The sequence below is a fragment of the Staurois parvus genome, unplaced genomic scaffold, assembly GCF_062004578.1.
Source record: "Staurois parvus isolate SC_StPar_1 unplaced genomic scaffold, SC_StPar_1.0 ptg001481l, whole genome shotgun sequence".
Classification (NCBI taxonomy): domain Eukaryota; kingdom Metazoa; phylum Chordata; class Amphibia; order Anura; family Ranidae; genus Staurois; species Staurois parvus.
The window spans coordinates 828,413-842,454 of NW_028319277.1; the positions used below are offsets into that span (position 1 = coordinate 828,413).

At 42.0% G+C, this 14,042-nt stretch overlaps 1 protein-coding gene across 2 annotated transcripts in view; it reads right to left on the reverse strand.

The window, feature by feature from the left end:
• The window catches only part of LOC149435695 (transient receptor potential cation channel subfamily M member 2-like), a 155,722-nt gene that overhangs the window by 59,210 nt on the left and 82,470 nt on the right, over positions 1-14,042 (reverse strand). Inside the window, exons 15-17 of one of the 2 annotated variants that reach the window (XM_089662481.1) lie at positions 11,365-11,477; positions 8,932-9,027; positions 4,883-5,072 (exon numbers count right to left, since the gene is read on the reverse strand). In XM_089662481.1, the coding sequence (XP_089518607.1) occupies positions 4,883-5,072; positions 8,932-9,027; positions 11,365-11,477 (399 nt within the window). Of the gene's footprint in view, positions 1-4,882; positions 5,088-8,931; positions 9,028-11,364; positions 11,478-14,042 lie in introns of both variants that reach the window. The other variant, XM_089662480.1, reaches the window with a different exon arrangement.

Sequence of the window (14,042 nt, forward strand, 5' to 3'; positions counted from 1 at the left end):
AAGTGAGTAAATCTACACCCCTCTGGGCCAGACAGTGTAAGGAGCACTCCGGTGGGAAACCAGATTAGCAACCTGCTGGGGCTGTCTTTCTTTTAAAGTGGCAGGACTGGATCCCATGTCCAGGGATTTCTTTCAGGCAGTCAGATCGAGGAATATTTGGAGTCTGGAGAAGTGCTGGCTAGCTCTTCAACAGAGATTGTGTTGCAGTAGACTTGTAAATAGTTCCAGGAAGGTGTCCTCAGTTCATCAGTTCAATTGGGCCCCCATATACCCCTTTCCCCATCCAAGTTGATATCCCATTAATAAAATATGAATAACAAGCTCAAGGACTGATTTCTGACTCCTGGATGCAAGTCGTTGTGGAAATATTGGTTTGCTGTGCAGGACTATAGGGGGCCCCAAACTTCTGCAACTCCTAAGGGAGTAGTGCTACAGCTGTTATTATCATTTTTTTCTTCATTGTTATATTTTTCATAAAATTTAAACCTTTTTTTATTTTCACACATATTGTTTGTTTATTTTTAAGGGTCATTTTTAAAAATGTGCAAAATTGAAAAAAAAACACCTTTATTTAATTTGTCAATAATTATCTGCATTGCACAATAATCATAATTTTAGTGTCATTATAAAAGGTACAATGATAGAATAAAATGTATACTTTTCATGCACTGTGACAATGGTTGTTTTAAAACTTACACTGATTAACCATTTGACATCCAGGCCACTATTTTTTTTTGACACTTTTGTTCACATATAAAAATCAATATATTTTGTTAAAAAACTACTTAGAACCCCCAGACATCATATATATATATATATTTTAAAGCAGAGGTCCTAGAGAATAAAATGGTGGCTTTTTCACTTTTCATGTCACTTGGTATTTGTGCAGCGGTTTTTCAAGCTCAATTTTTTTGGGCAAAAATATACTTTGTTCAATTTTAATGAAAAAAAACACAATAGATAACCCAATGTTTTTGGGAAATATATAAGATGATATTACACCAAGTAAATAGATACCAAACATGTCACACGCCCCTGCAATGGCAACAAACAATGTAAATTTTACTATCCAAAGTTGACGTTTTAAAAGCATTTACAGGTTACCACTTTAGATTTACAGAGATCTGATATTCGAATTATTGGCCATGATTTGACATTCGCAGAGATACCCCACATGTGTGGGACACAGGAAATCCTCCCGCTTAGATTGGGACTTTTGAGGCATGTTACACAAAACTTGTAAAATAGTAAAACAAATGTTATTGTACAGTGCAGGGGCGGACTGACCATTTGGAAACCCGGGCACTACCCGAGGGCCCGGGGTCAGTAGGGGGCCCCATGAGATGCCCCTGGTACCTTTTTCATAGGCTTTTTTGAGTTTGGGCAAGGACACAGGGGCCCCATGATCCCCTATTGCCCGGGGGCCCCATGAGTTGTCAGTCCACCCCTGGTACAGAGTATTATAAATGCCTTGTTATCCATTCATGTGACATTGGCATTCTTGTTTTGGTACTTTATGTACTCCAAAGTCCCAATATAAGAGGAGGGCTTTCATGTTTTCTACCTATTTGGGGGATGATGGCACTGTCCAACACCACACCAGCATTTATCACATGTGTGGGATGATCAGTGTTTGTGTGTGTGCGGGACTGACGCATGTAAACATCTTTTGACAGCAATAAGCACATGACAGGTATTCTTTATGGAGGGATCTAGGGTCCCCAAATCCCTCCTCTGCACTTAAAAGCTATCAAAACACCAAGATCTGTGTTTTTGAATGCTTTAATTTCTTTACTGCCGAGTGACTTGATATCACTTCCGGATTATTATACCTGGGAACCGATCAAAGCTAATCCAAGCTTTGTTTGGCTGGTCATTCGAGTCCTCCAGTGGGAAAAATGATTGAAGGCATCATCCCGGTAAAACTGTTTGAAGTCAAGCAACGTATGTCGCTGGTCCTCAAGGGGTTTTTTTTTTACTTATTTTACTATAGATTGCATAGAAAATAAACTACACTTGTGGATATAAATGTGGCCCTTGGGCCCTGTTAAATTGGACGTCACTGGACTAGACTACACATGGATAGAGATGACTGTAGTATTTCTTACTTGGTAAGGGGTGAGGAGTTAAAATGATGGGAAGGGAGAAATATCTATACTCAACTCATAAACCTTTCTGTACTGAGAAGCACCCAGTCATGAATTGTGCTGATGGACACAACAGACCTTTCACAGACACATCTGCACCCACAGTAAACATTGACTGTGTTTAATGGGGTATACACTGTATGTACAGATTTCTCCCCCACTTAACATACTATGTCTACCACCAAATTTACCATTTTGCCCTTTTGACCATCTTACTACAGCTGAGGTTGCTAAACCTTTCACTGATGTTCACCTAGCCATCTGCCCCTTGAATTGTCTTCCCTCAGAACTGCTCTGGTGACCTTCTTTCTTTATTCTAGGCTCTCTTCAGTCTCTCCCTCACTTTGGACATCTTCTACTTCTTCTTTTAAACATGCACTGTTTACCCCATACTTAAATAGCCCTTGCTCGACCTTAATAGTCTAAACACCTTAAGACTCAACTCCTTTTTCCAAACTTCTAAAATGCCTAATCGGAAATGCTGCCTCACTGATAACAACCTTCTTAATTTGCTAACTGCTACAACCAATAACCACTGCTCCATAATCATATCATTAGACCTTTCTGCTGCCTTTGATACATTTAACCATCTGTTCCTCCTCAAAAAACTCTGTTTCCAATATTCTGCTCTCTCTTGGGTTTCCTCCTACCTATCTAAGTGCTCAAAATCACCAACAATTTCATCTCTTCCCCTCCTTTTCCACTTTCCATACAGGTTCTCCAAGGAGTCCTCCAACCCCTTCTATTCTCTATCTACGCCTCCTCCCTTCATTGGATGAAGCTTTTACTCAAAGATATCACATGCCTGACAAAGAGGTCCAGCATTGCCCCTGATACTTTGCACTTTCTTGCTGTGATGTGATCTCTTTGAATAAAAATGTTTGGACATTACTAAAGTGTACTATCCATGGTGTTCCCGTGAATATAAATATTGACCTGTGATGTTACCAGTTCCCAGCTGGTTGTTGCCACAGCACCTGTTTAGCTTCCAGCCCATTTCAGGAAAGTGAGCGATGGGAATATTGCGAATTTCTACTCTTACAACACCCAAATCTATCTCTCAACTCACTCCTTCAGTTTCCTTGGGCATTACTAATTTACTAACTGACATTTTAGTGTGAGGACCAGGGGCGGACTGACAACTCATGGGGCCCCCGGGCAATAAGGGATTATGGGGCCCCTGTGTCCTTGCTCAAACTCAAAAAAGTCTATGAAAAAGGTACCAGGGGCATCTCATGGGGCCCCCTACTGACCCCGGGCCCTCGGGCAGTGCCCGAGTTTCCAAATGGTCAGTCCGCCCCTGGTGAGGACACACCACATCCTCAAACTCAAATTTTTTTTAAAACTGAGTTCATAATATTCCTCCGAGCCCCTCTCCTGCCTTTTCCCTCAAGATCAATAGCACAATCATATGTTCCCCCCCCCCATGCCAGGGTGCTAGGTGCAATCCTGGACTATTTCCTCCCCTTCAAGCCCCACATCCAATCATTGTCCAAATCTTTGCTGCCTTTGATACCCTTTTACTCCCTTATCTCTTGCCTAGACTAATAGAATTGGCCTGCTTTTACAGGCTAGCCCCCTTCAATCCATCATGTATACTGCTGCCAGGCTCATCCACTGTACCACCCCTCTCTGCCAATCCCTTCACTGGCTTCCACTTACCCAACAAATAAAACTGCTAAAAAATGCTAACAACCTACAAAGCAATCCACAACTCTGCCCCAAACTACATAATCAAATTGTTCTCTGCTTTCTTCCAAAGGCTTCTTGCTTTTTAGTAGGGATGAGCATCAGGTTTGGACTAAAGTAGGATTTGGTTTGAATTTGCTTTACCCATCCGCCCTCTAAACCAAACTTCAGCTGCAGCAGGAAGTCACATTTAGGGTGGTATTACTACCATTGCTAGATGTGGCAGCTTCCCATGCAGGGCTCCTGTGTATTAGGAAGCCAGCAGCTGCATCCTAACAACCAGGCAATTTTTTTACTTGTAAATGTCACTTTTGCTGTAGCACATTGTATACATCCTAAAGATATGCCACTTCACAGGAAGGTTTAAGACATCCCCCAAGCAGTTTTTTAAAGGATTTGTGCATTTTAGTGTTTCACCTTAGGTTTACGTCTTATTAAAAGTACTGCTACCTACTGTTGGCTGCAAAACTGAATTGTTTTTACTTTTTTAGCCAATTTGTGCAATTTGTTCAACAATCCCTTCCCTATTAGTATTCAAAATAGCCAGAACTGATTTTAAAGATTTGGCTCCCATTGATTTCAATTGTTTTGGGATTAATGTTGAAAATTGTGAGTTGTTTGACAAACTCCCGCAAACCAAACTGAGGTGCATTCAACTCAATCCTACTCTTTAATTCTCCCATCACCTTCACTCATGCTTGCCTCCAAGACTTATTCAGAGCCTCCTGCATGCTTTGGATCTTCCTATTCCAATCTCTTGAGCTATCTATCCCTCTTTAGATAATCCCTGAAAACTCACCTCTTTGGGGAAGCCTATCCCACCTCAACCTAAAAATTGAACTATACTTTCTCCTTCACATTTTCCCCTGATAGTTATTTTCTTTTATATAACTAGGCTCTTTCTTTTTAAAATTGTAAGCTCACTAGAGTAGGGCCCTTTTAAACCTCATTTCCTAAATTGTATTGTAAGTGTAATGTATCGTCTTATTTTGTAGAGTGATGAGCAAACTGTTGATGCTAAATTCAATACAATAATCTAACAATACCTGACGTAGCTCCTCGGTAAAGATGGAGAAGACCCAAATGTACAATATATATTCTCTCCAGGATGGATGGGTTTGGAAATCAACAATCAGAACATATGCAAAAAGCCACAAAAATCCAACATATGACACAACGTTATAATAGAATTTCACTATTGGAGCACTGAAGAAAGCCTGAAGCTTCCAGAGACAGCTGTACGGTTTAAGTCTGTAGGAGAAATTACAACATAGTCAGCCAGAAGTGTTCAAACATTACAAATATATAGAAACAATCATTTTCAGTACTGGAGGGGCATAAACAGAACACAAAGAACTGATGTTTCCATCATGAGGTGATAAGTCCAAGGATGTGAATGAATTTGATGAATATCATGGAGATATTTTTAAACAGAAATTAAAAGAATCTATGATCCACCAAGTAAGAAAATCAGAAAGTGGACTGACAAAGTTGGTATAAGATATAAAGAGTGCAATGGTTTTTATGATGAAGACCTGGGTGGGGGTAACACCTGGGTGGAAGACCTGGGTGGAAGTGTTGATAATGGAGGCTGGTGTGGAGGTGTTTATAATGGAGGTGGGTGTGACAGTGCTTATTAAAGGCTGATTTTTTTTATGATACAGGTTAGTGTGAACATGTTTATGAAGGAGACTGGCATAGAGGTTGTTACAATTAAGGTCGGCAGGGAGGTGTTTATAATGCAGGCCGTTGTAGGGGTCTCATTATTATTATTATACAGGACTTATATAGCGCCGACAGTTTGCTCAGCACTTTACATTATGGAGGTAGACAGTACAGTAACAATACAGTTCATTACAAGAGGGATTAGAGGGCCCTGCTCCTTGGAGCTTACAATCTAGGAGGGGGGGCTAGTGGTACAAAAGGTAATTAGCTGTGGGGGATGGAGTGGTTGGAAGAGTAAAAGATTCCAGCATTAGCTGGGGTCGAGGTAGGCTTCTGTGAAGAGATGGGTTTTCAGAGTGTGCCTAAAAGTGAGCAGAGTAGGCGATAGTCTGATAGATTGGGGTAGGGAGTTCCAGAGGATGGGAGAAGCCCTGAAGAAATCCTGGAGATGAGCATGGGAGGAGGAGACAAGGGAGCTATAGAGTAGGAGGTCTTGCTAGGAGCAGAGAGTACAGTTTGGGTGGTATTTAGAGACAAGATCGGTGATGTAATTTAGGTGTTATATATTTATTTCAGGTACTTATATAGTGCCGTCAATTTACGCAGCGCTTTACATATATATTGAACATTCACATCAGTCCCTAACCCTCAAGGGGTGTACAATCTAGGGTCCCTAACTTACATTCATACATACACATACACATACTAGGGACAATTTAGACAGGATCCAGTTAACCTACCAGCATGTATTTGGAGTGTGGGAGGAAACCGGAGCACCCGGAGGAAACCCATGCAAGCACAGAGAGAACATGCAAACTCCATGCAGGAGGCGCCATGGTCGGGAATCAAACCCATGACCCATTTACTGCAAGGCAGATGTGTTAACCACTAAGTGGGTGTTAGGAGCTTTTTTAGAGGTGTTTATGATGGAAGTCAGATTGGAGATGTTCATAATAGAGGTTGTTTGTGAAGATCGCTGTGTTGATGTTTATGATAATGGCAGGTACAAGGAGAAGTTTATGTTAAAGGCTGGTGTGGAAGTGCTTGAAATAGGGCTGGTGGGGACATGTTTATGACGGGACCAGTGTGCAGGTGTTTATGATCAAAACCGGTGAAAATCTTGAGAGAAACAGTCCACCACCTCTGACAGAAGTGAAAACTCTTCATAAAATGTGTTCAGAGGTCCACCACTCAACAGAAACGTTGGCAGCCATTACAACAGCAAGAATGCCCATGTGTCATATTCACAAACAACCAATGTGAATGAGATGCTGACGATTGTTGCGTAAACATTCGTCTTGCGGTAGAACCAGGGCTATACTAAATAAATCTCCCCAGGAGCCAAACAAATCTCCAATAGTGTAGTATTTATTAAAAGCAGATATACAAATTCCAAGCAAGAAAAACAATGTATATAGCTTACACTCCCCTGGGGAGGAGTGTCTAGTGCTGACGCCATGCCACTGCGCAATCCCAGGTCGGCAGCGGCTATATATGTAAGTTATATACATTGTTTTTCTTGCTTGGAATTTTTATATCTGCTTTTAATAAATACTACACTATTGGAGATTTGTTTGGCTCCTGGGGAGCTTTATTTATTGTAGCCCTGGTTCTACCAAAAGGCGGATGTTGCCGCATAAATTGTCAGCATCTCATTTTCATTGGCTGTTTGTGGATATGACACATGGGCGTTCTTGCTGTTGTAATGGCAGCCAATGTTTCTAGTGAGTTTGAAATTCACAAAGGGACGGTGGTGGACCTCTGAACACATTTTATGAAGAATTTTCACTTCTGTCAAAGGTGGTGGACTGTTTCTCTCAAGATATTTACCGGTTTTGATTTTTTATGGATCATACTGGGCACATTTTGATGTAATAGATCATTGTTTACACATTTGTTTGTTTGTTATACTACCTATTTGTGTTAGCTGCCATATTCTTAAAGACACAGCATGGATATTTTTTCTCTGTTTTCATCAGGTGTTTATGATGGAGACTGGTGTAAAGGTTTTTAGAATGGAGACTGAAAGGATTGATTATCTTTATTCCCTCAGAGACCCCCGGTCTGTGGAGAGATTCCTGGTTTATCAGCAGAATTCTGGGAACACCCCTTGAATACGGAAATAACGGCAGCTTATATTCAGAGATGTTCAAAGTTTATTAGACATTACTAAGATTATATGGGATACAGAAAAAATAAGGGAGGGGGAGCGAGTTTCAAAACTGTAACTTGTAAGTTTCCATCATGAGCTGACTACATGAAACATGACATATACATTTCTTGGTATAAACTGTTTTTGCTAGCTTTCTGAGAATTAGCCGAACAAAGAAAATGTCAGGGTCCTCTTATCATTGTTTATACTTTTTGGTGCAAGCTGAAACAGTTTCAGTAAACTTCTAATATATCTGTAAAAACCTAACTTAATACTTAAAATGGCGTACATCAACAAAATGGAGGTTATCTAGATCCTTTCAGAGACCAGTATGGCTGTGTTTATGACTGAAGTTAGGGTGGAGATGTTTTTGATGGAGACCAATATGCAGATTTTAGTGATGAAGGCAGGTCAATGCAGAGTTATTTGTAAGGCAGGTATAGAATGTAATTGTTGGTTACATTTTCAGGAAAGAATGCAATTTCAGTGTTTCAGTTCTTCAATCAGGGTTACCACCTGATAAGCACAACACAAGCAAAAGAAGAACAGATTGGTATTCCCACTAGTAGTCCATGACCAATGGCCAGCAGGTTTTAAACACTGTAAATCAGTGATTAAGAAGTTTTTGAATGGACATTAAAAAAAACCTGGATTATGTTGTTCTGTTGTTTGTGCTGAGATGATGGTAAGGGACACGGATGGCTCATATCTAGGTGGCAGATATTGACAGGTGTAGAAGGCTGATATGTATGGGTCTGTCCCCAGTTGAGAGATGTAAGAATGCTGACAATGTAGCTACAGGCCAAGGAGTCAGTTATTCCCCCTGTGTTTCTAAAGCTTTATTGGGGTGTCTCATCTATAAGAGGACATGGAATTTATACGGCTTAAGCTGATCATACACACCATGGCTCAGCAGGGACCTGCTGAATGTTGATCCGTTCATTCCCGTATCAGCTTGACAGAAGTTGATCTGTCAACTGACTTTTATTGAATGTTGGAACAAAAGCCTGAAGCGCTGATTGGTGTATTCTAACAGTGGAGGAATCCCTCTGTGCTATTCTGACAGCAAGGATTCCTCCACTACGCCAATCAGTACTGTAGCAACTTGTGTGGATGAGATAATCAGTTCATTTTTTTTTTAATTGATCAGTCCTGTGGCTGATTTTAAAAAGAACAAATAATCTATTGCCAACCATATGAAAGCCGTCGGTGTCAGCGCTTATAATCTTTAATTAAGAATCTGTAAAAGAATGAATGAAGCTCCCTGCTCTGCCTTACCCCTTTGAATCGCTTCTGGAAACTTGACCGATCCTCTGATTCCTCTTCTCATTTGGACTTACATCGAGAGAAGATGGGGAATTTGTATAACCTTTCCTACAAAAAAGCACAGCTCAAATTAGCTGAAATAGTGCAACTGGAACTAAGCGCATGACACCTCAGCATAACAAGAAATTTTAATAACCATTCGGAATTATTTTTCATCTGTAACATCTTCTCTAATGTACACTCACCAGCCTCTTTATTAGGTACACCTGTTCAATTGGTTTGTGTCAGGATGGGACTCACCTGCCGTGTGGGCTGCAGTACCAGGGCTGACCAGCGGGTGCTCTCAGCAGCCAGAAGCTCACTCCTGCAGTCAGCCAACACCTGGGGCTGATTGCAGGAGGTGTATTTAAGGAATGACCAGGCCTGTGATCAGTGCCTTGGTGTATTGGTCCCATGAGCCCCTGTACCTGGTATCCTGTGTTCCTGTTCTGCTGACTATCTGATTTGTTGCCAACCCTGCCTGATCCTAACCTCTGCTGACTTCTCCTGCTTGATCCCTGGCTTGCCTGACCATCCTTCTGCCTGATCCTCTGTACCGCGCTGCCCGTGAGTTATTGAACCCGGCTTGTGACCCTGACTATTCTCTGCCTGCTCCTCCGGTACCTCGCTGCCCACACGTTGCTGACCTGGCCTGCCTGACTACACCTGACGCTACCCAGACGATCCATCCATCCATCCCGCACGGATCTGTCCCTGTTACCAGGTCTGCCAGCCTCTTCACGTCAGGCTTTCCCACGGTACATACCCTCGGCGGACCCCTCTACCACAGTTGGGTGCACTCAGGAGACGCGGCCTGGTCTCAGTCCTGTGCCAAGTCCATCCCCACCATCAGGGGCTCTGGTGAAAAGGCAGACTGGGGCTTAGACTACGCACCCTGGGGAATCCCAGTCTGTGGGTACTAGAGATCCCGCCGGGCGGTGCCTGACAGTACCTAACGGCCTGCCTGACCATTCCATCTCTCCAGCCCTGACTACGCCTGTGTTCCTGAAGCCTGCTACTTCCCTGTGTCAGTCCACATATTTCTGGTCATACCCGGATCCCTAACAGTTTGTAACACAAATTGCTAATCAGCCAACCACATGGCAGCAACTCAATGCATTTAGACATCTAGATGTGGTGAAGACAACTTGCTGAAGTTCAAACCGAGTATCAGAGTTGGGAAGAAAGAGGATCTAAGTGCCTTTAAACATGGTATGGTTGTTGGTGCCAGACGGGCTGGTCTGAGTATTTCAAAAACTATTGATCTACTGGGATTTACATGCATAACCATCTCTCGGATTTACAGAGAATGGTCCAAAAAAGGGAAAATATCCAATAAGCGGCAGTTGTGTGGACAAAAATGCCTTGTTGATGTAAGAGGTTTCTTGAACATGACAATGAGTTCACTGTACTCCAATGGCCTCCACAGTCACCAGATCTCAGTCCAATCGAGCACCTTTGGCATGTGGTGGAATGGGAGATTCGCATCATCGATGTGCAGCCGGAAAATCTGCAGCAGCTGTGTGATGCTATCATGTCAATATGAACTGAAATCTCTGAGGAATGTTTCCAACACCTTGTTGAATCTATGCCACAAAGAATTAAGGCAGTTCTGAAGGCAAAAGAGGGTCCAACCCGATACTAGCAAGTTGTACCTATTACAGTGGTTGGTGAGTGCAGATATCAAGCCCGAACTACAATCTGGTGATATCTAGGAGGCTTGGCATGTCTAAGAAGACAAGTGAGCTTCCATGGTCTGCTAAACTGCAACTGGCTATACAGTTCACATTGTTTAGAGGACCTCTTGGTCAAACACTGTACTCAAGTTTTAAAGTAACTACATCAGTAAGAATCAGCAGTAGTTTGACCTTATGGCAGGGGTGGGCAACTGTGGCACTCCAGCTGTTGGTGAACTACAAGTCCCATCATGCCTCTGCCTTTGGGAGTCATGCTTGTAACTGTCAGTTTTGCAATGTGTCATGGAACTTGTAGTTCTACAACAGCTGGAGGGCCACAGTTGCCCACCCCTGCCTTATGGAATAGTTCACCTATGGCAGTTATGGTACTTTCCTTCCATCCTGCATTTGCAAAATAAATATTTTACTCATGGAAACTGAAGAAGAACCCAAGCTGAAAGGGCTATGTCTACTAACTTCCGAGATAACTGGACTGTACCACAAGCTGAAGAAGTATTTCACTATGGGATAACACTAAAGCTGTTCTACATCAGAGAAAAAGCCTGGCAAGATCAAAACCCTCTTTTCCGGCTATCTCTTTTAAATGCCCAAATCCTGCCAGACCTTTTACCACTGACATTTACTGGCTTCCCATAGACCAGGCGTCTGGACAACAGAATACTCCAGAATCCACAAATCACTGTATTGCGAGAAATGATGGCAGACAGACCTGTAGTTGATGAGGTTGCTGTAGATGAGAGGGAAAAACAACATACACAGCAAAAGCTGGATAAAGCCATTGTCCACTGAAAGTTTTCCCCACCAGGTCTTCGTGAGGAATGTCTGTGGAAATACAATAGACATGTTATGATTATACACTGCTCAAAAAAATTAAAAGAACACTTTTTAATCAGAGTCTAGCATCAAGTCAATGAAACTCCTCGGACATTGATCTGGTCAGTTAAGTAACAGAGGGGGTTGTTAATCAGTTTCAGCTGCTGTGGTATTAATTAAATTAATAACAGGTGCACTAGATGGGCAACAATAAGATGACCCCCAAAATGGTTTTACTGGTGGAGGCCACTGACATTTTGTTCCCTACTCTTTGTTTAATAATTTCTGACTGTTTTTCACTAGTTTTGCATTTGGCTAGGTTCAGTGTCACTACTGGTAGCATGAGGCCATACCTGGACCCTACAGAGGTTGCACAGGCAGTTCAACTCCTCCAGGATGGCACATCAATACGTGTCATTGCCAGAAGGTTTGCTGTGTCTCCCAGCACAGTCTCAAGAGCATGGAGGAGAATCCAGGAGACAGGTAGTAACTCTAGGAGAGCTGGACAGGGCCATAGAAGGTCCAGGATGAGCACTGCCAGAGCCCTACAAAATGACCTCCAGCAGGCCACTGGTGTGAATGTCTCTGACCAAACAATCAGAAACAGACTTCATGACGGTGGCCTGAGGGCCTGACCTCCTCTAGGGGGCCCTGTGCTCACTGCTTGGCACCATAGAGCTGGATTGGCATTTGCCATTGAACACCAGAATTGGCAGGTCCACCACTGGCACCCTGTGCTTTTCACAGATGAGAGCAGGTTCACCCTAACCACATGTGACAGACGTGGAAGGGTCTGGAGAAGCCGTAGAGAACATTATGCTGCCTGTAAAATCATTCAGCATGACCGTTTTGGTGGTGGGTCAGTGATGGACTGGGGAGGCATATCCATGGAGGGACGCACTGACCTCTACAGGCTAGACAATGGCTCCCTGACTGCCATTAGGTATCAGGATGAAATCCTTGGACCCATTGTCAGACCTTACGCTGGTGCAATGGGTCCTACGTTATTTCTGGTGCACGACAATGCCTGGCCTCATGTGGTGAGAGTATGCAGGAAGTTCCTGGAGGATGAAGAAATGGATACCATTAAATGGCCTCCCTGACCTAAATCCAATAGAACACCTCTGGGATGTCATGTTTCGGTCCATCTGACGTCACCAGGTTGCACCTCAGACTATCCAATCCAGGATCTCAGTGATGCCCTGGTCCAGATCTGGGAGCAAATACCCCAGGACACCATCCGTCATCTCATTAGGAGCATGCCTCAACATTGTCAGACATGCATACAAGCATGTGGAGGCCATACAAACTATTGAGGATCATTTGGAGTTGCTGCAATGACATTTCAGCAAAATGGACTCGCCTGCTGCTTCATTTCTTCACTTTTCAAGCTGTCTTTGAATTCAGTCCTTTGTAGTTTGATCATTTTCATTTCCATCAAACAATGGGGCATCCTGATGTTCCTAACACATTAAGCAGTCCATATCAGTATAGATATCCAGCATGATATTTTTCCCCATTGAGATCTGATGTGTTTTCAAAGTGTTCCTTTAATTTCTTTGAGCCGTGTATAATCTAATGTGGTGCAGGACATGTGTAGACATGTGCACACCAGAAAGTTTTGTTTCATTTTGGATGCATTCATTCATTGAAGAATTTATTTTCGTTATCTTTGTTATGTTATCTCAATTTGTTTTCAGAATTCGTTCAGTATCTTCGGCATTCGTTTTGTAAATTCGTTGGTCTGGGTGGATTTGAACAAAATAGCAGTTTTTCCAGAAGATTGCTATGTATTTGATATATTATCAAATCTAACTGATACAATAGTTTCAGATACTTATCCAACCCACCAAGACAAATGGCATGGCGTCATGTGCATCCAAATTAGCAAATGGAACGAAATTTGGATCCATTTGTTATCAATATCTGAATTATCGAACAAATTAAAACACTTTATTCGTTTTTCCATGGACCCAAACTACTATTGCATCATATCATTCGAATGAAATAAATCCATTCATTAATGTTGTTACATCTTTTTTCAGATTTATTGATATTTGTTACTAGTGAGATTCGCATACATCCCAATCTCCGAAAATGAAATTTTCATCTGAAAAATGAATTGAAATTAAATGAAATGCCTAGTAGGATGTGGGGTGCCAGAAATCACACCAATGAGCTGCAGAATAATACATTTTCAATATAGCTATGCTTTAAGTTCTATAAGTTGAGTTATCTTTTAAACATAAATCTATGGTCAACATTTTAAATTCATGTATTTATTTCCATAATGAATTCCTATTATTTCTAGCTTATTATTTCTGAATGATTTTAAAATTTGCAAACTTGCTTTGTGAAAAATCCCACACAGAATTCACAAACCCTGCCTTCTGAACTACAGAGGTGCTGAGAGGTAGAATTTCAGGAAGCAGATTCAGTATAAGAATCACTCCTTTCAGACATCAAGGTATTATTGAATACACAGTCCTCAGAAATCAAAGGTGAAAAGCAGAGGAGAAGCTGCAAAGCATACAGGGAACTAAGGAAGTTGGTGAAAGAGATGGCAAGCAGACA